At 39.7% G+C, this 25,483-nt stretch overlaps 1 protein-coding gene across 2 annotated transcripts in view; it reads right to left on the bottom strand.

Annotated features, from left to right (window-relative positions):
- Positions 1–25,483, bottom strand: part of LOC126190985 (meckelin) — a 224,027-nt gene that overhangs the window by 65,584 nt on the left and 132,960 nt on the right. For both annotated transcript variants that reach the window (XM_049931661.1, XM_049931662.1), the window contains 2 exons: positions 11,964–12,206; positions 3,520–3,660 (listed from right to left, as the gene is read on the bottom strand). In XM_049931661.1, coding sequence (XP_049787618.1) covers positions 3,520–3,660; positions 11,964–12,206 — 384 coding nt within the window. The remainder of the gene's footprint in view (positions 1–3,519; positions 3,661–11,963; positions 12,207–25,483) is intronic.

Raw genomic sequence — 25,483 nt, 5'->3', positions numbered from 1 at the left:
TCTCATAAATAGACAGACTGCACTGACTGTCCTAGTGTGTATTCTTCAAGACCTTATTTGCTCCTCAGCAATACTATTCTTCAATGGAGTGGAAGACTCTTGCTATCATTTATGCACTTCAGAAGTTTAAAAATTCCTTTATGGACATAAATTATGTCTTGTCATGGGTAATCACCTATTGCTCATCATCATTCGCCCAAAGCATTGCTTACCAGACTGAACCATCCATTGCCTCCAGTGCTGGATGCTGTACTTGTTTAACTTTCAATATTATATCCACCATCAAGCAGCAAATTTACACATAAACAATGATGTGCTGTGCTGATGCCCCATCCGACCTGACCCATCCTTGACCAATATGAATTGATGTGTTTCCAACTTAATTCATATCTGGATTTGATGACTTCTCTTAACATCATGTAACGTAACTGCTGCCACCAGCAAGAACCTCATATGGCATTGCATCACTCAATTTGTGCAACATGGGTGGCTAGACCCTACTCCCAGGCCTGAAGTTCATCTCCATGGGCCACTGCGGCATGTACTACACTACACTAAAACAATGAGGTTTGATTTGGGTCTCGGATGAGGAGCACACCCACATCCTGATTCCTTCCTCTTGTCAGTCATAAGTGTTGCACTTCCAGCACATTGCCCATTCGGGCATGACCCAGATGAAAAGTTTGCTGGGGCAACATATATTCTGGCCAGATACTGACTCTGACGTGTGGGCCTGGTCCACCAATGCTCTGCCACTCACACCCATCAAGCTGCATTCATTAAAACAGCAAATACGAGTAGTTAATACTTTCAGCCAGAAGGCAAATACTTGTTTATAAATAATGATTAATGTATAATGAGGCGTCGCATGGCGACGGTAGAATTTTCTAAATAATGTAATTCGTCGTCTTTGGGCGGCAATATAAACAGAAAAATACGGATAGATATGCGATCCTTCACTATTTTGTTCGCTGGAGAACAAATGAAGCCTTGAGCACTAAAGACTTGTACTGTTTTTCTCGAGTAAGATGGACGCAGATTTGTGGTAGTCTGATCTAATTTTTACTAAATGTACATAAACGTGTTATGTCTAAGTTTGAGTGAAGTGTAAAGAACTGTTATAACTTACCGTGACGACGCACGAGCGATTCAAAGAAGACAATGGCTATATAAAAGAGCGCTCAATGGACATGATACGGACATAAAAATCTACCGTCATTGTAGTATTAAGCTTAAGGTACGATATATGTTTTAGTTATAATAAATATTTGTTCTGGGAATACTGAATCATTTAGCAGTGCTCATTCCTATTATCTCCTCAATATTATTTTCATTTTAATTATGCATTTTGCTAATATTACAGACACCAAGATCAGCAGTCCAATGTGCGTGTTACATTGATAAAAAGAAAACTGTTTTATCGTCTTCTTGCATCAGCTTTAATATTGAATTTCCCTTTTGTGTGATGTTACAGTTGTTTTTGCGCCCTTAAGAACTTTCTGGTCCCTTAGGAAATTGTTTTGTCATAACAATAACTTCACAACCGGGTATGATCGTATCTACGATCATGAAGTAATTAGAAGGACGATAACGCAATTTCTTAATCAATAGCACGCTAGTTGTGACTGCCTCAAGCCACACGAAACTGCAAGTAAAAACTATTCACATCTCATAATGCAATATTTTATGACAATGGTCAATCCATGATTCTTACGCCAATTGTGATTGATAAAACAGTAAGCTAAATCTCAATTTCCAACTTTCCATTGAATAACAACATCACTTTTATTTTGTAACATCACACCATCCTTGACCAATATGAATTGATGTGTTTCCAACTTAATTCATATCTGGATTTGATGACTTCTCTTAACATCATGTAACGTAACTGCAGCCACCAGCAAGAACCTCATATGGCATTGCATCACTCAATTTGTGCAACATGGGTGACTAGACCCTACTCCCAGGCCTGAAGTTCATCTCCATGGGCCACTGTGGCATGTACTACACTACACTAAAACAATGAGGTTTGATTTGGGTCTCGGATGAGGAGCACACCCACATCCTGATTCCTTCCTCTTGTCAGTCATAAGTGTTGCACTCCCAGCACATTGCCCATTCGGGCATGACCCAGATGAAAAGTTTGCTGGGGCAACATATATTCTGGCCAGATACTGACTCTGACGTGTGGGCCTGGTCCACCAATGTTCTGCCACTCACACCCATCAAGCTGCACCTCCCCAGCTCTTCCTGGACCAGCACTGTGGGGCAGATTTTGCTGGTCTTTTCTGGGCTTCATGTGATTAGTCATAATTAATCCCTTTTCTGACTTCCCTTCCACATGACTCAGTTTACTACTGAAGCTACTATCACAGCCTCGAAAAAAATTATTGCCCTTGAAGGCAATCCAAGAAATTTAGTTTCTGTTAACAGAATGGCATTTACCTCCAATGACTTTGAATGGTTATGTACCTGTTATGGGATTGAACACCTGTGCACCACACTTTTTCGCATGCTTCAACAGGACCTAACACCCTCTGCAGTTTTCTAGCAACTTACAGGGCCACACTGTCCACGGGCTGCAGTCTAGTGGAGTGGCTGCATGACTGGCATGACCTTCTTGGATATGCTGCAACCACTGTCAGTGCACACCACAACCGAGGCCTCCCTCTTCCAGGTGGGCACCCAGGTGTAAGGCTCTCATGTCTCACACCATTCAACAAGGGTCCATGGGATGACCTCTGTGCACTGCTGGTCATTATGTATAGTGTGGCTTCTATCCATACACTTCTGTGATGGCATTGAAATTAACTTTGTCTATGCCATCCTGGTCAGCAGCCACCTATTCCTCTGAGCTTGGTGGACCAACCAGTCCCACAGTGTCTCATGCATCTACCACCAACCCTCCTCCTGTCTCGGCATTCCTAAGCAACACCCATGGACACTGACCCGTCACCTTTCCCAGTTCTTCCAGATGATGCACCACCTGTGCATTCTCCCCCAGCAGTTGCTACTTGGAGCAGATGGGATGTAGTGATGCCACCCAACATCAGTACGGGAACCAAATACCTGATGCACGATTACAATCAAACACTTTGGTGCCACTAACCAGAAGGCATTTGTCATCAGTAGTACCCCCTGACAAGATGATGCCAGAATCCAGATTATACACTGGCACAGGCCTGGTTTGAGTCAGTTGCGATGGGACCTGTGGAGTGAGCAGCAAGTGTGCCAATGGCTTTGCTACAGTGTTTATACAGTAGACTCTGTGATAGTCAGAACTTTGAATGGAGTGGCCCATATTTCACTTTGGAATTAGGACATAAGATAATGTCCTCTGTTTCTGAGGAGGGCCCTGTATATATCTCTTCTGATGAATAAACCAAGAGGAGAGCCTCCAGTAGTAATGTGTGTAGATCACCTTTTACGAAACACAAGATAATTAGCAGTTCCTTGTTGTATCAGGATTTCCACATCTTATTTCTTACAGTTTCACCATCATCAAATAATATTACATACCTGCAACACATAAATCACCAAGTAGACTGTCACTCCTATAGCAAATCGAAACATAACACATGGTGGATTTCCCATTGTCGATTCTAATATGCTTGAGTGCAAGTTTGGGTTACTCAGAGCCCAGTTCTCCAGACCAATTACCTGCTTAGAAAAATAAAAGAACTGATAGGAACCACTTAAACATAAACAAAAAACAATTTTTCCTAAGTACGTTGACAGTTAGTATTTTTAGTTTACTAATATAGTCTAGCCACATTTTTCAAGATGGTAGCACAATGTGGCCTTCAACACCACGTATGATGCAAATTCACAGACACCAGTGATAATTATTACACCAAGAAGCACATATGGATTACTCAGAGCCCCATTCTCCAAGACCAATTACCTGCATAGAAAAATAGATAAACTGTTGAGGATCATTGCACGTAAAGTATAAAAACATAATTTTCCATTAAAAAAGGTAAGTATCTTCAGTATAGAAAGATATTATTGTCATATTTTTCAAGATATTAGCATAATGCGATCCTTAATGCAATGTGTGATACAAATTCAAGAACACTTTTGAAAATTATCACTCAAAAAAAGAATGGGCCGATTGAATAAAAGCTTGAATAATATGCAGAACAGTGTTCTGGCAGTATATCGCTCGATTTTCTGAGAGATTCAACAGACCTCTCTCTTGTGTGACAAAACGGGTCAGAATTTCACCAGGCTCAGTTGTTGAAGAGTTGTTAAACTAAGAACAAAAGTGAAAGCGAGCGCCACAGTGCTTTGCCCGCATGTGACCAATATTTAATGAGGCCAAACGACTGGTCTGTGGGAAATTGGTTCTAACAGATTTGCTTTTGCTTGCTTTCAGCATGCTGGACAACAACAAGTAGCAACTTTAAATGATTTAACAAAACTATAACAAAGTCAGAGTTGCACAGAAGGTTGTCTTTAATAACTGATGACTAGTTTTGGACCTTTTCAGTCCGTTTTCTTTCAAATCATCCACATCATACAACAACAATGAATTACATGTGAATGCTGGTCCCACAGCATGTGCACACGTGTTTGCGCATGTGTGTCTGCGTGTGGGATTGGGGGGGGGGATGCTGAATGCGTGTGGGATTGGGGGGGGGGGGGGATGCTGATTGTAGATTGCCGCACAGCATAGTCACACACGCGCGCGCCCACAGATACACACAAATAATGTGGCCAGCGTTCAACATAATAGATGTTATTGTACGACTTAAGTGGCTGATTTGAAAGAAAATGGACTAAAAAGGTCTGAAATTAGTCATCAGTCAATAACAACAAACTTCTGTGCAGCTTTGAAGGTTTTTTAGTTTTGTTGTAACAGATTTGAATGTACAGAATGCATGTTGATACATATCAGGGTTAAACAAAAAATGTTAAAAGTGGAACTAAATATTGTTCTGGGCTGCTTATAAATCAATCAACTGTGCTAAAGTGAAAAATTTTGTATTTCATTTTATGTGTTTACTAATACAAATTTGTTTCACTATTGTTTTAAGTTACTCAGAGGTGATGGGGCAGTTTGCAGCCTGTGCAGACAATTTGATTTGCTAGTCATAGCTTCAGGACCCCAATCAACCTAGTTGCAGTCTTCCTCAACTACTCTTCATTGGATAACAGCTACAGAGTTCAACGAGATTCTATATGGATGATACGACTTTAAAAGTTCTTAACATAAGTTCTATATTTTGATTAAGGTGAAGGATGATGTAATAAGTCTACCAGTTTATTTAATCTAACAATGGAAAATCCAGGATGGAATAATGGCAATATTATGAAAAGGATAGATTGCTACTCTCCATATAGCGTGGATGTTGAATCACAGACAGGCACAACAAAAAGACAGACAAACAAGACAGCTCTCAGCCAAAAGGGCTTTCTTCCGAATTAGACAATACGTGCCCCCCCCCCCCCCCACACACACACACACACACACACACACAGCCACTCTGCCTCCAGGCCCTAAGGCCGAACTGCAACTGCGGCTGACGCGAGCAGCAACCTAGCTATGGTAGGTATTGGGGGTAAGGAAGGAAGGAAGGAAGGAAGGAAGGAAGAAGGAAGATCGGAGTTTAATGCTTTCATTAGAGACAGAACACATGCTCGAATTATGAAAGCATATGGAAGGAAATCAGGCTTCTCCTTTTCAAAGGATCATCCCAACACTTGCCTTGAACTATTAAGGGAAATAATGGAAAACCTAAATCTGAATGGCCAGACGGAAATTTGAACTGACTTACTCCTAAATGTGAGAGTAGCAATTTAACAACTGTGCTACCTCAATCGTTGGTAATGAAGAGGCCTGGGGTGGACAAGAGGTGCAGCATCTAGAGGCCTGTGTTGGGTGTTGGGTGGGGAGAACGGGGAGGGGGAAAGGGAGAGGAGGGTCGTAGAGAAGAGGAAAAGATCCCCCCAACACCAACACCACCACCACCACAGCCCTCAGATACTGCACCTTGCAGCCCTAACCCATTCCCACCCATCTCTGCAAGCCCACAAAGGAGGACTAGATCTTTCCCTTACACCTATGCTGCTATCCCTCCACCCCACACCTTACACTCACTTCCTACCTTATATAGATTGCTGCTCAGGTCTTATGTGCCTTAATTCCTAAAAGCACTTGCTGTGTTTGTGTGTGTGTGTGTGTTTTTTTAGTTTTCTACTTCCGGAGAAGGACTTCGTTTCTCCAAAAGCTGAAATATTTCTAGCAATCAATCTTTTCCATATCATCATTATTCCAGAACTGAATTTGGGTGTATGAAGTACCAAAATCTACAATTAATTCTAAAAGAAAAATTACAATGGTATGGGACATATTAACACATTTACTCAGTCCTGGATCTGAAGAAAATGTAATTTAAAAAATGTGATGAATTGCGGGAGTAAAAGTTATGAAACAGGAATCCAATAGAAATGAAGCACAACCAATTTAAGGGAATAAATCAATAATGACTGAAGTAGATAGCACCAAATAAATTTCATGTAAGATGGCAATAGAAGTTATTGGAAAAAAAGCAGAAAATTTTGTGTGCCCTGACAGTCATGTACTACAGACAAAGTGAAATCTTTTTAAAACATGAAGGAGAAAAGTGTGACGACAGATTTTAATGCTTAAAGAATTGAATTAATACCACCATGAAAATTGAAGACATTGAATTACACTCAGCAACGGGTGTCATTGATGAATGATAATCTGATAACTAAAGTCAATTTTAATGAGGCATGATTTTCAGCCAGTTGAAGGATTAAACAAAAAGTAACACTTAGTTGAAGATAAATGGTCATCAAGTCAACAAATGAGACATGATTTTGTGCAATGGAAATAGGATAACTAAAGATGAAGTACATCATGCGTTTGTAGCACAGCATTGGGAAGCAAAGCCTGTCAGCATTGCACAACAATACAACATATATCTGTTGGCATACAGAACAGGGAAGAAGGGATCTAGCATACTTCTGTTGTAATTGTCTCTTGATTGACATGGCATGCTTATGGCACACTTTCCCAAAGGTGGGCTGTGAAACTAAGACCTGCCAGAACATCAAAACAGGTTTTAGCCTATACTCTCCTATACAGAGAACTACTTTTGGACTGAGTATTTCCTAACTTGGTTTATTCAGAATCACCTGTTTCACGTGGGGTTACTGTCATGTTGAGTGGATCTGTTGCCTATATTAATTGGGTCCATGGCTAATCCTCTAGAGCACAAGACCTACATTGTCTACAATATTATGTCAGAATCGGCAGACAGCTCGGTAGCATAAAAGAAGCCACTGTAAATCTCACTTTGTTCAAGATTGGAGACCGCACTGTTCTAATGATATAGGTCTTTTGATGGGTATGTTTGTTCCATTACTACCTTAGATGACATCAAGTGAAGTGAAAAAGAGGCCAGAGCTGAAAAACCACTATGACTGTAGAATTTACCAAACATGAATATCAATTTATGTTACTGCTTATTTGTTCAGTGAGGTGTTAGGGTTCTACAACATTGCTGAGTTTAGTTTTGTTATTTGCATATAATTGTGATCTATCACAATGATGTACAATGAGTCCGTTTTACAACTATAGAACACTCTCTCAATGATGGGGTGACCATTTAAACAATTTGCTTGACCTAGTTTTCAAACTGTGACACATTATTGACATTAAACTTCATAAGGGAGTAAATGTGCTTGAGGTTGTTTTCAGTATGCCCAACTGTTTAATGAGCTGCCTATGCGAGGTTCTAGAAAGCATACTACATATTATTCTTATTACACACTTTTGTGCAACAAACACTTGTTTTGTCAGTGACACGTTACCCCAGAATATGATGTGATAAACATTAGTGGATGGAAATAAGAAAATTTAGTCAACTGTTTGACATACATTATCCATAACATAAACATTGCAGTGCTTAGACGTCTAAGATGTGTAACACATGTCTTTCTGTTTGGGTTCTTACCAATATAAACAGCTAAGAATTTAGTATGTTTAGTTCTGTTTATTGATTTAGCTTCACACATTATTTCTGAAGGTGATTTAAGGATTTGTGCAATACCGAATTGCATGCATTCCAGTTTATCTAAGTTCAGTGACAATCCATTTGCATACCATCAGTTCCTAATGTCGAACAAAATATTATTTTCCCTCTCAACTGTCAAAGTTACTCCATTAGGCTTAATTACAATTCTTGCACCATAAGTAATGAGAACTATTTTTCCTTCTTGGAATTTTGTGGGAAGATAATTTGTATACAATGATAACAAGACAGGATTGATCCATGTAGTATACATGTAGTTATTATTTCCCATTCTGAAGATGCTATTGCGTATACTCCTTGAGTCGCTTAATGCAACACTCACATACTTTCAATCGCACAGGATGAAAACTAAGTTACCAGTAGGAACTCTGATGCCACATTATTTGAAATTCTCTACGAGAATACTGATTGTTAATTGCAAAGTAGAATGTTCTGTGGTGAGAGCCTATAGAAATGCAAACTGAAATTGAATAAGTATATTAATTTATGGCTCTCGCATATCTAATTTTTTTCTAGTACCTTCATGGAGGAGGTATGCAATGAGACTGATTAGTAAGCAATGTACAGGGTGATTACAATTAAAGTTAAACTTTCAAACCACTGAAGAAATAACACTATTGGTCAGAATGACGTCAAACTGCAATGGAATATTATCGAAGAAGGGGGAAAACATATGGCTGAAGAAAAATAAATAGTTACAAAATGTAGCAATAGATGGCGCTGTAAGCATCATAATTTAATAGTGGTAGACTACAAGTGACAAATAAATCACAACAATGCCTAAAGTGTACGTCTGAAATCAAACAAACTGGTGCAGGGGTGTACAGGTGTGATATTGTTAATTACGTAAGCCTATCCATATCATGTTGGATGGGAAAAATCAGTTTTTATTTGTCCTGAGGCCAAAAACTGCATAAAAGGCATCAATTACATCAGTATTTAATTGTCCTGAGGCCAGAAACCACATAAAAAGTATCAATCACAATCAAATCGGATTATTAATTTCCAAGTGACAGGCGCAAAACATGTTCAATATGCTGTCCACCATTTTCTGCAACAAGTTGAAATCGAGAAACAGCATGTTCCACAACTGCTTGAAGTGTTTCTAGTGTCACGTTCAGAATGTGTTGCACAATGTGTGCCTTCAATGCAGCTAAGTTTGCAATTGGAACACTGAACACAACATCTTTCAGATAGCCCCACAGCCAAAAGTCACATGGATTAAGATCAGGTGATCAGGACAGCCAGGTTGTAGGGAAATGGTGGCTGATAATTCTAGCATTTTCAAAATGGCACTTCCGGAGCTGCTTAACTGGACTTGCAATGTGCGGAAGTGCCCCATATTGCACAAAAATGATCCCATCCACAAATCCAAGCTGTTGGAGAGCTGGAATGACGTGACTGCACAAAAGACACTCATAGTGCTTACCAGTGACAGTACAGGTAACAGGACCAGAAGCACCTGTCTCTTTGAAAACATACGGCCCTATGATAAAAGATGCCATAAACCTGCACCACACAGTGAGCTTTTCAGGATGAAGTGGTACTGGTTGATTTGTGTGTGGATTTTCTATTCCCCATATTCAACAATTCTGTGTATTGACATATCTTGTCATGATAAAAGATGCCATAAACCCGCTCCACAAAGTGACCTTTTCAGGATGAAGTGGTACAAGTTGATTTGCGTGCAGATTTTCTGTTCCCCACATTCAACAGTTCTGTGTATTGATGAATCATGTCAGAAGGAAGTGGGCTTCATCTGTCCACAAAATCTTCCACAACCAATCATTGTCCACTTCCATGTGAGCAAGAAATTCTAAAGCAAAGGTCTCTCTTGTTGGCAGGCCAACAGGAAGCAGCTCATGTACACGAGTAATTTTGAATGGATAACAAAGAAGCATGTTTCATAGGATTTTACGCACCATGGTCATGGGTACGTCCAATGTTCAGGCAATTTATGTTGAATCAATTTGTTTCCTCCCTCTACCAGGTTGCATACCAAAAGAACCCATCTTTTCGAATTTCCGAATCATTTTCTCCAGACCCTTGGCAGTCATCAGACCAATGCCTTTTTTCAAACCCTTCAGTGTCTGGAACTTTTGCAGAGTGACGTGCACAGTCAACATTCTTGTGGTACAGTTTTACAAGCAGAGCGCAATTCTGCCTTGAGACAGTCATGGCGAATGTTGCAGATGCAAAAGGAAGAAAAGCCATATACCTGGCGTGTTTATACCAATTTCAATTAATTGTGCGCATGACAGGTGTTTCATTTACATATTCTATTGATCAATTTTCACACTTTTTTTTCTTCTGCCATACGTTTTCCCCCTTCTCCGATAATATTCTGTTGCAATTTGACATCATTCCGACCAGTGGTGTTATTTCTACAGCAGTCTGAAAATTTAACTTTAATTATAATCACCCTGTACATAATAGCTGTAAGTGTCATATGCCCATACTTTCTGCTATAATTACACAACTTATACCCACAGCCCCATGGAGTTATATGGTATGATAGCCCTTCAGTCCCTATCTATGAAGAAGGTGTGGGTGTGGAACTGCAGAGGTTGGGTTCAAAAATATTGGTGTCAAAAGAGGACACTGTGCCAATGGACTTGTTATAGCAAGTCAGTGAAGTAGGAGAGAATCAAGTGCTGAAGTGGCTGTGACTGACCGGAATGTTCCTGAATGTTCTGGACTGAATGTTCTAGAATGTTCTGGATTGAATGTTCTAGAATGTTGTAAATAGTAGGAGAATGTTGTAGAATGTTTCAGAATTTTATAGAATCTTCCAGAAGGTTTGAGAATGTTCTATAATTTTCCAGGATGTTCAAGAAAATCCTATAATATCCCAGAATGTTCTTGAAAGCTCCATTATCCTTTTATGGTGGGGATAATTTCACTTGATGGCGATATATATGCATCAGTATATTTTTGAAAATTGATTAGACTGCTCTGCAATATTTCTTTCAGCTAATTATTAGTATCCTTCTTTCTACCTTTCTTATAACGGGGTAGTGACAAGAGTTAAAAAAAAAAAAAAAATGGTTCAGAGTGGATGAAAAGACAAAGGCAGCAACTAGGTACAAAATATTGGGTTTAGAAGTGGTGCAGGTCAGTTCGTCATGATGTGCAAGTTATAAGAGTAATAAAAAGCCATTCCAAGTAGAATGAAGAGACCAAGGGCTGATTTCATAACATCACATCAGAAAATCGTACATATTGTATATCTTCTTCTTCTTTTTTTTAAATATGAGTAAGTGGTCTTCAATTGATTATGGTTGGCTGAGGGAATCTGCCTTAATTTCTCCCACAGCATAGGTTAGAAAACTGGATGGAAGATTACTGAGGCCATATTTGGTGACTGTACCTCCTGAATGATGACAGACATTAAATGAAAGCCTGTTCAACTTTCTGTCTATAAACTTAGATGTTAATGAATATTACTGTGAGAAAATGTATCTATTTTACAGGAACTGTTTTCCAACTTCTATCAGCTGTTCAAGATTATCTGTAAGAAATGACACATGTTGGTAATATTGAAATAAAATATGTTTCTGGGACCCAAACATTCTTGAATTTCTGAAAAAGTCAGTAGTACGTACAAAACATATGTTTTATGTTATGAAGTCATAACAACATTACAGCAATGAGTCGCTGGAAAAATTCATCAACACTGGTATCTTCTTAATTTTTTTGTCCCAGTAAACAAAATGGAATTTGCTTAAAACTATTATCACATTTTTCACGTGGCACAAAATCAAGTGCTACTTGATTCTGATATCCTATTGTTTCGTGTTTTAAATAATACGAATGTATACAAATATTGGAATTACTCTGAAATGTAGAAATAGTTTTAAATAGTAAATTCACTTCAGATTAACATTAGTCACAGACCTTGAGAAAAAGTAATGTTACTGACAGCTGAAAAACCAGACTTGTCTTTCTCTTTGTCTGTATCTCATTCCATTCATTTGCAATGAAGTAAGTCCTCCACACACTAACTGGCTGCTCTGAATTTTCTGCATCAGACTTTTTGTTTCTGTGCCATACAGTACTTCTGGCTCTTGGACGCTCCCAGTCAATCAAGAAAATATCCACTGATATCTGTTTTCCAATTAAATGGGTTATTTCAGCAACCTTAAACCAAAGCCAAAATAACATTTTTAATTATACAGTTCCAATAAAATTACATAATTTATAAACAAAAAACATTTGAATTCTATTCACTTCATTCTTCCTGTTACATGTATATAGGCTAAAAAAACCTACAAAGTAAATAAATACCATAAAAATCAAACCTAAATTTCTATCAGTGCATTTAAATCAAGAGCATACAGAAAGCAGTTAATTTGAACACATACTCTGTGAGCAAGGAAAGATATATGAGATGTATGATTAAATGAAAGTCAGGAGAAGGGGAACGGACCTGTCCTGTTTAGCTTTTACAACAGAATTACTAAAATATGGAGGAACCTTACCAAACGCTATAATAATGATAATTTATTTGGTATAAACTTATTTCTGTAGACAGGAAAAAAAAGTTTTATTTTATGGCCAATTTCAGTGTTCTTTCGGTCTGACCCTGTTTTACATTTAAATTTTTAAGTTTTTATTGGCACTTTCTAACAAAAGATCGAAATTAAATTTATGAATTCTTAATTAAGTAAAGGATTTTCATAGAAATAAACACCATTAAGTGTATAAATGCTTCATTACTTAATTTCTACATAAAGTCTACAAAATAATCATTTTAACAGCTCTTAATGTTACAATTTTTTAAAATCTACAAAACTATACATTCTCATCAGTAATTTGGATTTTTTGCTACATACAGGGTGCGGTAGCCTTCATAGTGTAATTTGACTTGTGTTGTACAATGACGTACTGCAGGCATGCGCGCCAGCTGTAACTGTCATCAGTGAACACTACCTAAAAATGCTGCAAGACCTCATTCTTCCCCAATTAGGTATGGCCAATGCCGATGTGGTACAATTATGGTTTCAACAAGATGGAGCAACCTCACATACAGACAGAATTTGCATGGAATTCTTGCGACAGACATTTCCCGGTAGAGTAATTTCCCGGTTTGGTGACATTTCCTGGCCGCTTCACTCACCTGACCTTTCATGTGCAGACTTTTTCCTTTGAGGCTACCTGCAACAAGAAGTGTTCCAAACACATTGTGCCATCATTCCTGAGATGAAGGATTGCATCAGAACTGCCATCGGCAATATCCCAGGGAACATGTTAGGTCGAGTTATGGAATGCTTCCAACGCCACCTACATGAATGTGTTGGGAAGAGGAGAGGCATCATTTGACAGGAGACATATTCAAAAAGTAATCCATGCAATGGACAATGACTTACACATTATTAAATGGCATACCATTAACTATTAATTGACATAAGAGGTAATAAATAAATTACAGTTACTGCCTGATGGTGTGTTTTTAATGTCCTATTATGAACACTGCCGCACCCTGTATATACGAGATAAGTCTTCTTCAAATACAAAATGAATAATAACTTTTGACACAATGTGTTCTTGTCAATTCTTGTGAAGACTCTCCTCTAAATTCTCTGATTCTCTTACACAAAGTGCTTGGCAGTTGAGACATTTCCTGTCAGGCACTCAAGTGGATGCTTTTGGTTTTTATTGTTACTTGATCACTGAACAATAGTAGCATTTATGCTGGCCATATTCAGTATTGCTTATAAGACAGTCTGAGGCCATTTTTTTGGGTTGGGTCTTACATCATAAGTCACTGACAGCTCATCTGCAATGTCAACTCAACCTTTCGTACAATTATAAAACATTTTTATCTCTGGTTCTTTTTATTTCCTGTTGATCCATCAATTTCAGCACTGTGGTGAAGATTAGACATGAGCAAAACAACTTTGTTTTTCTTTGGTATATGAGAAACAAGTGTAATTTCTTTTTGGAAACCAAACTTTGATGAGTAGATTTCTCTATCACGAGTCTTGAAAAATTCAGGAGGGATTTGCCTCTTGTTCTTACACACTTTTGCCACAGAAGTTAGCTTGTATTTTTTCACCAGATATTACACTAGTTCATAGCTCATAAACCAGTTATCAAAAGTCACATTACGGTTGTTGAAATGGTTTGCAACAGCTGCTTCACCACATCAAGTGGTTTATTACTCAGTGAAAACGGTCCCTCTAGCTGCTTTCCAGCAAATATTTCGAGGTTGAAGGTATAGAAATTCTTTGTATCAATCAAGGCAAATATTTTTATGCCATATTTGGCCGGTTTTGATGGAATACGTTGTCTAAATTTGTATCTGCTTCTGAATGCAAGCAGCATTTCATCTATGGTTGTATATGCTCCTAGTACATACGCTTTCTTGCAGTTTTCAATGAATATTTCAAATATCTGACATATTGGTGCTAAGTTGCCCATCTGTTTTCTTTCTTCGCATGTGGATTTATCGTCAAAACGGAGCCAGCTTTGAATAAAATGAAAATGTCGCCGTGTCATGGTCAGTTGAAATATTTCCACGCCTGTTCCATCTGAAGTCCGAAGGTCAAAGGTGTTCTGCCTCCCAGATTGGTAAAATCCAGCAATGTACAAGTCTACATAAGTCTTCAGCTCACTCATAGTCATTTCCTTCATAAAATAGTGATTTGCAACTACTTCATAAGCTGCTTTCCTTTCTGCAATTTGTTAGTTTGTGTATTTCAAGATAATACTAAGCACATTTTCACTGCAAAACAGACTCCAGCATTCAATCTCTGTCTTTGCTAATCTTGCCATTAAACTCATGTCAGGTACCTGCCTGATGATATTTTCAGAACGGATCCAAACTTGTTATTGAGCTGGATTTTTGCATCACTTGGATCCATCTTTACCAAAATAAAATGAACTGTGTACCTGATTTTCCGATCAATCGACTAATTCTGGTAACACAGCATTGTGAGAATTATTTTCTAGCCCATTTAGTAGTATATTATCTTCATTGCCATTGCCTTCACTTGCATCTTGCTCAATACCACTACTGCCACTGCGACCACTTACACAAATTTCATTTTCACTGCCATCTGTTGTAAAGTCGATTTTACTGACTGATAATTCCACCTAGCAATGACGTATATGCTCAGCATTTCTTTCTTTATTGTCCATTTTGACCAAAATACCAAAAAACATGAAACATTCATGGAAAAAGATAAACTGAAAAAGGCACAGAAATACTACTTTGTGGTTGTGCGAGGATCACAAATACCTTCTTATCATTCGCACTCATTTATCTCCTTTCGCGGATAGCAGCCAACTGAGTTCATGCACGCATTGAGGGGATTTCAACAATTACAAGTACTGAGAACTTTGAAAATGCGCAACAAAGAACTGGCAACAGAACAAAATGAGCACAGTCAAATTGACCCTACCACATCCTCACTGGGTTAAAAAAGAAAATATTTATATTACTGCCAATAAATCTAATTAGTTAAAGAAAAAATTCACATAATTATAGCTTTTGGCCATTAAGGCCTTTGTCAGCAGTAGACACACATACACACACGCACACACATTATTTTTAATGCCTGCCAAAATCTATAAGACCATTCAAGAACTGTTCACCTTCTGTATCTATCCCCTTTCTTATACCCATTACTTCTTCTGTTCCCCAAGAATCACCATATCTATGCTTCCTAAAAATCCAAGATCATACCCATACTGGATGGCAATTGCAGCTGGCTATTGCACTCCCACTGTATTTCCTCTTCAGCTGATTATCAACTTCAGCACATTGCAGCCAAAATTCCTACATGAAACACACCAATTATATCCCTTATTGGCTCTCTATAGACTGTTCCTCATTACCACCAGTAGCCCTGTCATATCCTAACAGAGGATAGAGGGAAGATAGGGGATTTGAGGTCAGAGTGCAATTTTCAAGTGGTGAGGAGCAAATGCTGAAAGACAAATTCCCAGTGAAGGCAGGTAGATGCCTTGGATCAGTGCCAAACACTGTCACAGGGCATCTATGAGAGGTGCAGATTTGGGGACTTGACAGGATGCTTGTAGCAGAAGATTCATGGATCCATGGGTCTGAATAACACTGTTTATTAGCGATCAGACTAACTACTACACTGCAGGCTGATTCTGAACATCAGAAAAATCAAAAGAGGCAACAGGTTGCACAACAGAATTCAGTGTCTGAACCACAGGGGTGAGTGCAAACACAAGTAGTAAAGACTACAAGCATGTTAAGTATAAACTTGAGAACAGTATAAACTTAAGAGCACCACTCCAAGTGAGAAAAACAGACATGTCAGAGCTTACCAAGACTGGCCACGAGTGACAGATTCAGCACCCCAACAATCTGACTGAGAAATCCCTCTGGATACTAAAACATAGGTTTTTAAAGAAGTGTGGTGGCATATCATTTCTCCCTTCCTACAATTGACCCACTAATCCATTGGCACTTTACAAGCTTTAGCCAATCTGACAAGTCACTCTGCACCCCCTGGGCTCCTCTGGCCAACCACATTTAGATTACTCCCTTCACCCACTTGGTAGGTAGGGGTGCTCCTGGATGTTACATTAATCAACTTCACGTTTAGCAGACATAGCATTCAGCTGAAAGCTAAACATCACTGGCACTCCTACTATGGCCAGCAACAACAGTGTTTTACATCACTTGGCCTCATCCTCTGTCCTTTTGTGAGTGGGGACTACTGTAGTAACACTCCAACCTACTAAAGCCATTGACATTGCATTTCTCAGGAGTAATTATCAAGTTTAACGCCTGTGCTAAGATGTGCCTTTTCATGGACAACTTCTACGTGATGCCTTACAATAGCGTCTAGGCAATGGGTGGAGTTACGAGATAATTCTCTTTAGCAAAACTTTTCCCATGGGACAGTTGGCCAGAGCTTCTGCAATTTGCAGGGTTCTAGTTTTGCTACTTTGCTTCGGTAAACTAAACACTGCCACTTTTGTCTGCTCTCTGCATTGTGTGAACTCAAAAAACAAAATTATACAATTACTACAAAAGGACATTGAGGCATTAAAAAATAAAATATTTACTATAATGAATTAAAGTGATAGATTAATATGAGAGAGGCAGTCCTGTGACTGTGAAACAGATATACAACAAGTTCAAAAAACAAAATTATAAAGTTGTTACAAAAGAACACAGAGGCATTAAAAACCGAAATATTGACCACAAGGAAAGAAAATGACAGATTAATGCAAGAAAAGCAGTCCTGTGTTTGTGGAATCCTCCAAACGGAATTAAGTGAAACAGAATCCCGCATTTGTGAAAAACGTTAGCCAAACACGAAACAAAACTTTAAAAATACACATGTGTGAAACATGATTGAAAACATACAGAAGTGATCCACTTAATACTGATAAACAAATTTAAATGGAAAACAGTGACCTACAAAGCAGACAAACATGAAAGTATCGTAGCAAAGCCAAATAAAAATAGTGACTTTCTTGTTATTGGTGACTTCTTACTGATAAATGCTACACTTCCAGGTTGTGAAATCAATCTGTCTCAGAATCTGATTGCAACAGATCAGTGGACATTTTCAAGTATCCTAAGTTCTGAACAAAGTGGAAATGGAAGAAAGCCAAATACACTCCTGGAAATGGAAAAAAGAACACATTGACACCGGTGTGTCAGACCCACCATACTTGCTCCGGACACTGCGAGAGGGCTGTACAAGCAATGATCACACGCACGGCACAGCGGACACACCAGGAACCGCGGTGTTGGCCGTCGAATGGCGCTAGCTGCGCAGCATTTATGCACCGCCGCCGTCAGTGTCAGCCAGTTTGCCATGGCATACGGAGCTCCATCGCAGTCTTTAACACTGGTAGCATGCCGCGACAGCGTGGACGTGAACCGTATGTGCAGTTGACGGACTTTGAGCGAGGGCGTATAGTGGGCATGTGGGAGGCCGGGTGGACGTACCGCCGAATTGCTCAACACGTGGGGCGTGAGGTCTCCACAGTACATCGATGTTGTCGCCAGTGGTCGGCGGAAGGTGCACGTGCCCGACGACCTAGGACCGGAGCGCAGCGACGCACGGATGCACGCCAAGACCGTAGGATCCTACGCAGTGCCGTAGGGGACTGCACCGCCACTTCCCAGCAAATTATGGACACTGTTGCTCCTGGGGTATCGGCGAGGACCATTCGCAACCGTCTCTATGAAGCTGGGCTACGGTCCTGCACACCGTTAGGCCGTCTTCCGCTCACGCCCCAACATCGTGCAGCCCGCCTCCAGTGGTGTTGCGACAGGCGTGAATGGAGGGACGAATGGAGACGTGTCGTCTTCAGCGATGAGAGTCGCTTCTGCCTTGGTGCCAATGATGGTCGTATGCATGTTTGGCGCCGTGCAGGTGAGCGCCACAATCAGGACTGCATACGACCGAGGCACACAGGGCCAACACCCGGCATCATGGTGTGGGGAGCGATCTCCTACACTGGCCGTACACCACTGGTGATCGTCGAGGGGACACTGAATAGTGCACGGTACATCCAAACCGTCATCGAACCCATCGTTCTACCATTCCTAGACCGGCAAGGGAACTTGCTGTTCCAACAGGACAATGCACGTCCGCATGTATCCCGTGCCACCCAACGTGCTCTAGAAGGTGTAAGTCAACTACCCTGGCCAGCAAGATCTCCGGATCTGTCCCCCATTGAGCATGTTTGGGACTGGATGAAGCGTCGTCTCACGCGGTCTGCACGTCCAGCACGAACGCTGGTCCAACTGAGGCGCCAGGTGGAAATGGCATGGCAAGCCGTTCCACAGGACTACATCCAGCATCTCTACGATCGTCTCCATGGGAGAATAGCAGCCTGCATTGCTGCGAAAGGTGGATATACACTGTACTAGTGCCGACATTGTGCATGCTCTGTTGCCTGTGTCTATGTGCCTGTGGTTCTGTCAGTGTGATCATGTGATGTATCTGACCCCAGGAATGTGTCAATAAAGTTTCCCCTTCCTGGGACAATGAATTCACGGTGTTCTTATTTCAATTTCCAGGAGTGTATAAAGGTGTTTTAATCCATGTTGGGACAAATTCCTTTAGGAACAGCAGTGAGGAAGAAATAATCAATGAAACTCAAAACTTGATTTGCACAACCGAAACTGTTTTTTAAAGTTCAAGAATTGTTGTTAGTGGAATCTTTCACAAAAGGTCGGTATGTGATATGTATATAAACAAGACAAACAGTGAAATTAGGGAACAAGTTGACAAGCTGGGTGCAATTTTCATTGACTCAAATAAATTTTTAAGCAATAAGTGTCTGGGAAAGAATAGGCTACACCTGAGTAGATTAGGTTCACTGACTTTCAGCAAAATGCTTGCAGACATCTGCAGAAACATTAAAAGCAAGGGAAACTGATAATTTCCAGGGGCGGGGGGTGACAAATTAAAAGTGATGTTCGAAAATAGGAACTTTACATATACTGGAAGTTATTATGCTCTTCAAATCACAAACAAATCCAAAAACTCCGTCCTGATGCATATGAATATAAACAGTTTAACAGCAGAATGTCCAAACATCAGTTACTCTAAAATTGATGAACAGCAAGTTATACTTTCAGAACCTGTAAACATAAAGGTAGTATGCTTAAATGAACACTGGCTCACAAAAGACTGCATACAGGTTTTAAATAAAGTTAAATATTTTAAACTTGCCAGCAGTTTTTATAGAAACAATATGTATCATGGAGGCTCCTGTATCCTACTTGAAGCGTCAATGAACTACAAATTGAAAGAAGATTTCAGATGCCTAAATGAAGAATGTACACTCCTGGAAATTGAAATAAGAACACCGTGAATTCATTGTCCCAGGAAGGGGAAACTTTATTGACACTTTCCTGGGGTCAGATACATCACATGATCACACTGACAGAACCACAGGCACATAGACACAGGCAACAGAGCTTGCACAATGTTGGCACAAGTACAGTGTATATCCACCTTTCGCAGCAATGCAGGCTGCTATTCTCCCATGGAGACGATCGTAGAGATGCTGGATGTAGTCCTGTGGAATGGCTTGCCATGCCATTTCCACCTGGCGCCTCAGTTGGACCAGCGTTCGTGCTGGACATGCAGACCGCGTGAGACGACGCTTCATCCAGTCCCAAACATGCTCAATGGGGGACAGATCCGGAGATCTTGCTGGCCAGGGTAGTTGACTTACACCTTCTAGAGCACGTTGGGTGGCATGGGATACATGCGGACGTGCATTGTCCTGTTGAAACAGCAAGTTCCCTTGCCGGTCTAGGAATGGTAGAACGATGGGTTCGATGACGGTTTGGATGTACTGTGCACTATTCAGTGTCCCCTTGACGATCACCAGTGGTGTACGGCCAGTGTAGGAGATCGCTCCCCACACCATGATGCCGGTTGTTGGACCTGTGTGCCTCGGTCGTATGCAGTCCTGATTGTGGCGCTCACCTGCACGGCGCCAAACATGCATACGACCATCATTGGCACCACGGCAGAAGCGACTCTCATCGCTGAAAACGACACGTCTCCATTCGTCCCTCCATTCACGCCTGTCGCAACACCACTGGAGGCGGGCTGCACGATGTTGGGGCGTGAGCGGAAGACGGCCTAACGGTGTGCGGGACCGTAGCCCAGCTTCATGGAGACGGTTGCGAATGGTCCTCGCCGATACCCCAGGAGCAACAGTGTCCCTAATTTGCTGGGAAGTGGCAGTGCGGTCCCCTACGGCACTGCGTAGGATCCTACGGTCTTGGCGTGCATCCGTGCGTCGCTGCGGTCCGGTCCCGGGTCGACGGGCACGTGCACCTTCCGCCGACCACTGGCGACAACATCGATGTACTGTGGAGACCTCACGCCCCACGTGTTGAGCAATTCGGCGGTACGTCCACCCGGCCTCCCACATGCCCACTATACGCCCTCGCTCAAAGTCCGTCAACTGCACATACGGTTCACGTCCACGCTGTCGCGGCATGCTACCAGTGTTAAAGACTGCGATGGAGCTCCGTATGCCACGGTAAACTGGCTGACACTGACGGTGGCGGTGCACAAATGTTGCGCAGCTAGCGCCATTCGACGGCCAACACCGCGGTTCCTGGTGTGTCCGCTGTGCCGTGCGTGTGATCATTGCTTGTACAGCCCTCTCGCAGTGTCCAGAGCAAGTATGGTGGGTCTGACACACCGGTGTCAATGTGTTCTTTTTTCCATTTCCAGGAGTGTATTTTTGAAAGTAGTTGTGTAGAGCTACATGATTTGAATACTCTGATAATATCAATTTGCAGAATTCCTGACAGGTCTGTCACTAAGCTTATCTTAAGACAAATTTCACTCTCTTTTAGAAAAGCTTTAAGAAAGAAAGCAAGAAAAAGATTACAATTGCAGCAGACTTCAATTTAAATAGATTATTTGAATCCAGTGACACTGTAAAGTTTCATGATTTAGTCCAGAAATTTCGATTTAAGTTAAACTTTACTGTGTGCGCTAGAGAGAACTTCCAATCAACGATCTTATAGACAATATTCTTACAAATTAGCAGTTTGATGATACAAGGAAGTATTTCAAAATTTTCAGATTGTTTTTAGGTGTGTTCGGAACATTTCCCCCAAAATCTTATGAAAAGACAGTAAACAGTACACTGAATTGTATTGTATCACGAATAAGAGTTTCTAGTGCCAGAAAAAGACAGTTGCATAATGAGTTTAAAGTAAATAGAAAGACTTTGTAATTTACATTAAGCACTACAAGACTATCTTTAAGAAAGCTACAGTGGCAGCAAACAATACTGGCAAACAGTATTTTCATAACCAAACAAAAAGCTAAAACAAAAGCATTCTGGTCTGTTGCGAAATCAGAGTTGGAGTAAATGTTAAAAGTCAAGAAGTTTGACAGATTCAGATTAATAATGATATTATTGTAAACACTGTTCAAATGTCAAATTGCTTCAATGATTTCTTTGTAAATGTAACAAAATCTGATATAGATATAAGAGCCCATCGCACTACAACACAGGCACATAGATGAAAAACAAAATACTTGTTCTAAAATAATTCAATACAATCACTCAGAAGGCTGTGAAAGTCACAATATTATCATAAAAAAATAAACATTCAGTTGGATGGGATGGAATACCTTCCATGGCAATCAAAGCAGAATGTCATATTATTCCAGACCCGTTTACTGTTGTTATAAATCAGTCCTTTTGAACAATGGTGAATCCCAAATGTCCTAAAATATACAGAGATAAAGTAACTATTCAAAAAGTTATCACCAGAAAATATGGGAAACTTACGTCCTTCCCAGTTTTTCTATAATAGTTGAAAAACTTGTGGCAAAACAATTAGAAAATTTTCTTACAGGAAATGACATTATTTCTAAAAATCAGTTTGGTTTTCAAAGAGCAAAAAGCACAATAAATGCCATCAGAGAATTTACGGAAAACATAAGCACCTCATTGGAAAAGGGTAAAAATGTTCCAGGGATATTAAGAGATCTAAAAAAAAACCTCTGATTCAGTAAACCGCTCTAACTACTTTACAAAATTAAGAGCCATGACATCAAGGATACTGCATTACAGTGGTTCAATTCTTATCTGATAGAAATGAAATAAAGAGCTATTTTAATGTCGAATTCAGTTAACTATTACTCCAAATGGAAAACAACTTCCCAAGGAGTCCCACAGGTTTCAATACTGGGTCCTTACCTGCTCTTGTAGTATTTCAATGATTTACCATTAAATATTGATGCTCATTCAGTCTTGTTAGCAGATGACACCTCAGTCCCAACAGAAGAGACACCATTGAAAAACTTCCATACAGTGTACAAAATGTTCTAGGAAAACTTGAATCCTGGTCCCATAAAAATGTACTAAAACGGTATGTCACAAAGATCCACAAAGTGCAGGTTGTCTCTAAATCATCAGCAATTTGGTTTGCAAAAACAGCTCATAATTATCACTTGATGACAGAAGAAAGCCATATGAAATTCTTGGGCCTACAAAAGTCTTAACAGGAAGACACATATAGGCTTCTTGACAAATTAATTAATACCCTAGCTTTTGCAATGTTCATTTTATCTGGTGCTACTCATATGGACATAAGAAAGATTGTCTATCATAGTTATTTAGAATTAGTTATTCAGTATGGGATAATTTTCTGGGGAAATTCTACAAACAGCGCAAGACTGTTAATTCTTCAAAAGAAAATGATTAGAAACATGTGTGCTGCCCATAAAAATGAGTCATTTAGTCTATTATCTACAAAATTAAAAATACTAACCATTCTTCATTCTAATTTTTGAAATTTTGACTTTTTGTGTACAAAAACCAATGTAAACTTGAAAAGTACCACTTTAACAATATGTATGGTACTTGTCACAAAGAGAGCTTCAAACTTGCCTTGCATTACTTAAAGTTTTATGCTCAGACACCCCTGTACATGGGGCTAAAAATATATAACAACCCACAAGGTAAGAACATATTAAACATGGACATTACACCTTTGAAAAGATTACTCCATAACATATTAGTAGAAAAATGTTACTATACCACTGAAGAACTCAAGGATGACTGTTCTACAGTTCTACTGTTCACTTAAGGCTTGATGTGTTTCCTGTACAGCAGATCCAAGGATCTGTACACCAGATGTAACAGGACTAATAAATCACAATTCATATTTGTCCTGATTTCCTATCTTGAAGTGCCCTTGATGGCTCCCAACAACCTTAAGTGTAGCAACATATATGTCATTATGTCATCAATTTATGACAGCCCTGACTGTCACATTATTAAAGCCATGTTCTTGTCCACCCCAAATTTCGTCCATGATTATGACCAGTATCAATCACTAACTTTCTCAAGTTTCTACCGAAGTCAAATATATTGCCTCACTCCTATACAGAGGCATGACTATAACTCATCTACAAGTAATTCTCCTCAGAAAGTGAAATCTACAAACCCAGGCCGTGCATAGTGCACTACACAATCCTTTGCAGAGTTTTCAGCACATTTTGCAGTGCTAATGCCTGCACAGCTCTGACTAGTGCCTGGGTATTGCAGTACTAGTTAGGCAGTGCCAAATCAGGCATCCAACACTGCTAAGCATTTCCTGCCAGAGGATGAGGGTAGACAGCTGCACAGACAGCCACCTTGTAGGCATGTGGCCATAATCTCTCTAAAATGGCTGCAGGGCAAATGGTTTCATTACATGAGAATCTGCTGACACTCATGTGAGTAATTGTGCTGATAAGCTGCAGAAAGAGCTTGGTTTCTCCAAAGTAAAAAGTTGTCTCAACTTAACAGATGATGCTTCTTTGATGGAAATTTGACTGAAAAATGAAATGGGCCACCTGCAGTTTAATTGAATCAATCATCAATTGAATTCATATGTAGAGTTTGAATTTGTTCTTAATGAAAATCAAAGAAAATATTAGTCATCCTCAAGTGCCTCAAGTTAAGAAGTTGCTGTTGCATTCTTCATCTGCTAGTCTGTAACAGTATTGTATTACAAACAATCAAAAATCAAGTCCATAGATTTCCATAGGTTGTGTTTCATTTGCTACTTGCCCTTAACACATAATAGCATTTTCTACACTTTCCATTATTAAATCCCTGCTTTCTTTAACTGATTCAAACTCAAACGCCACCACTATGTCTGTGAAAGCAGAATCATTCCATCAGCACACTGAACATTGTTTCAGGGCCTTGTTGTCAAACTGTTCCACTCTGTAATGGAAAATCTGAAGCACTTATTCATAAGACTACTGAAACAAGTATCCAAAACAAAATGCATCTCATCTCTCCCAAAAGTGGTGTTCCATCACCCACTCAATACATGCTGGTGCATCTGGTTGCTATACCAGCTCTTCTCCCCTTGTCATATCCACAAAAAAGAGCCGGCTGCAGTACCTGTCATAAGTACACACCTAGAACTTTTTACTCCACCCTATCATGAGAAGTTGTAATAATATAAGAGGAAAGAAAGGGCTTGTTTATGTCCCTATCCGCTCAGTAACATTTATAGTATATGGGTTCCTTTACTTATTTTATTGTTCTCAAAACTGTTTTATCATTTGAGATTTAAAAGTATAATGACATAACATGTAAACACGTGAAGTTGTTGGTCATCAAAACATTTCCTTCATATAATCTTGCAGTTTGTGGTGGTATTAGTCTCAAGATTAACCTGTAGTTTGCAGATTCACTGTTTTGCATTGAACTTTTATTCTAAAGACAATGCATGGAGATACTTTTCTTAGCAGTACGTGTTACAAACCTTGCTTGATACTGGTACTTAATTACACAGGGTGCCCATAATTAAAGTTACAGTTTAAAAATGTCATAGAAAGTGAACCATTGCTCAAAATGAAATCAATTTTGAACATCATATTATTAACACACGGAGAAACATCATGGGACAAAAAAAA

The sequence above is a fragment of the Schistocerca cancellata genome, chromosome 6 (assembly GCF_023864275.1).
Source record: "Schistocerca cancellata isolate TAMUIC-IGC-003103 chromosome 6, iqSchCanc2.1, whole genome shotgun sequence".
In the NCBI taxonomy this organism is placed as follows: domain Eukaryota; kingdom Metazoa; phylum Arthropoda; class Insecta; order Orthoptera; family Acrididae; genus Schistocerca; species Schistocerca cancellata.
This window is presented reverse-complemented; position numbering and strand designations above follow the sequence as displayed.